This window comes from Mytilus trossulus, chromosome 1 (assembly GCF_036588685.1).
Source record: "Mytilus trossulus isolate FHL-02 chromosome 1, PNRI_Mtr1.1.1.hap1, whole genome shotgun sequence".
Lineage (NCBI taxonomy): Eukaryota > Metazoa > Mollusca > Bivalvia > Mytilida > Mytilidae > Mytilus > Mytilus trossulus.
In genome coordinates this window covers 71285895-71287565 of record NC_086373.1, presented here as the reverse complement: position 1 = coordinate 71287565, position 1671 = coordinate 71285895, and the positions used below count along the sequence as shown (strand labels likewise).

General features: G+C 29.8%; 1 protein-coding gene across 1 annotated transcript; it reads left to right on the top strand.

The window, feature by feature from the left end:
* Positions 1–39: 39 nt before the first annotated feature.
* LOC134683900 (ubiquitin-conjugating enzyme E2-17 kDa-like) lies at positions 40–980 on the top strand. The gene has a single exon (XM_063543209.1). It carries the CDS (start codon positions 206–208, stop codon positions 647–649), a length of 444 nt encoding a protein of 147 aa, XP_063399279.1. The 5' UTR covers positions 40–205; the 3' UTR covers positions 650–980.
* Positions 981–1671: the final 691 nt, after the last annotated feature.

Below are 1671 nucleotides of genomic sequence, written 5' to 3'. Positions count from 1 at the left end.
AATATTATCGAAAAATATAAACATTAGAGGAGTGCCGAGTAACAGACGTCACATCCGCTCGTGATTAATTTCATTTTCGATTTCAGCAATCCTTAACTTAGTCAACATTTCTGCTGTTCATTCACACAAACGTGACACAGAAATACTGTTAAAACATTAGATCTTTCAAAACAGAGTTGGATTGACAAAAAGTGTACAATCAGGAATGGCACTGAAAAGAATAAACAAAGAACTTCAGGATCTAAGAAAAGACCCACCTGCACAATGTTCAGCAGGTCCAGTAGGAGATGATTTGTTTCATTGGCAAGCTACAATAATGGGGCCTCCGGACAGTCCTTATCAAGATGGAATATTCTTTCTGACAATTCACTTTCCAACTGACTATCCGTTTAAGCCACCTAAGTTGAGCTTTACAACAAAAATTTACCACCCTAATATAAACAGTAATGGCAGCATTTGTTTGGATATACTTAGATCACAGTGGTCACCAGCACTTACTATTTCTAAAGTTCTATTATCAATTTGTTCATTACTCACAGATCCAAATCCTGATGATCCATTGGTGCCAGAAATTGCAAATGTGTACAAGACAAACAAAGAAAAGTACAGGAAACATGCAGAAGAATGGACTAAAAAATATGCACATTAAACTGATCATGTAATCCTGAAAGTGTTAGATTTAATATTGTTATAACCTTTGTTTTGACATTAAGTATTGTAACTGTGTTAATGTTTCAAAAGACTAACATTCACTGATGGTCACTTATATTAGACAGTCATGTTTGTAGATCCTAGTAAATGACAAAAGTATAGTGAACGCTCGAGAGAATGTGCGATATTACATAAATATATAATTCCAAAATGACTTAAAACTGGGAACAGTTTATCTAACATTGTAACAATGTCTAACAAATTTTAGTATGATATACATGTTCTATAAAAACATTGTTACAATTAGTTCAATGTATGTATATATACATACATTTAAAAACAAATTTTTTTTTTGGTTTGAAATACATTTTTAATATGATTGTGGTTATCTACATGTACATTGTATATCATGCTTAATATACATGTACAAGTAGATATTTTTTCTTAAGCATGACAAAAGATCTAAGAAAATTCAGGTTAAAATAGATAATGCATCAAATAGATGCCTTGCTATGGAATTTTGATACTACAAATGTAGACTCATTGTACATATCATTTATCAAATTAACAAGTAATTTACAATAAATTAAATAACACATGTATTAAATATATGTACATTATAACAATACATTAATGTCTTTATATTTCAAAGTTCAATTGTACAACATGTATGCAGATGCATAGTTGTCTAATTAGCAACCCATACCACATTTCATAAGTTTTGTACACACAATTTTCAGTTTTATTTATTTCATTTGTCATATTACAATGTAGCATGTTGGTTCTATTTCAACATGTACATGTAAAACTGGTAACATTAAGGACTCATTTAATGTGCATTTAAACCATGTTAACAAAAAGTTAACTTACAAAATGTAGTATATAAATTGCAATAAGTGCAAGACAAAAATTGAATTGGTACATTTTGTAGGACTCGCTTAAAATTATTAGAAAAATTATTATCAGCTGAAGTGTATAGCATACTAAAAGTTATTACATGATTATATATGCACCTCAACC

What these genes read in the sequence shown, in the direction of transcription:
- LOC134683900 (XM_063543209.1), top strand. Translation starts at nt 206, where the DNA reads ATGGCACTGAAAAGAATAAACAAAGAACTTCAGGATCTAAGAAAAGAC.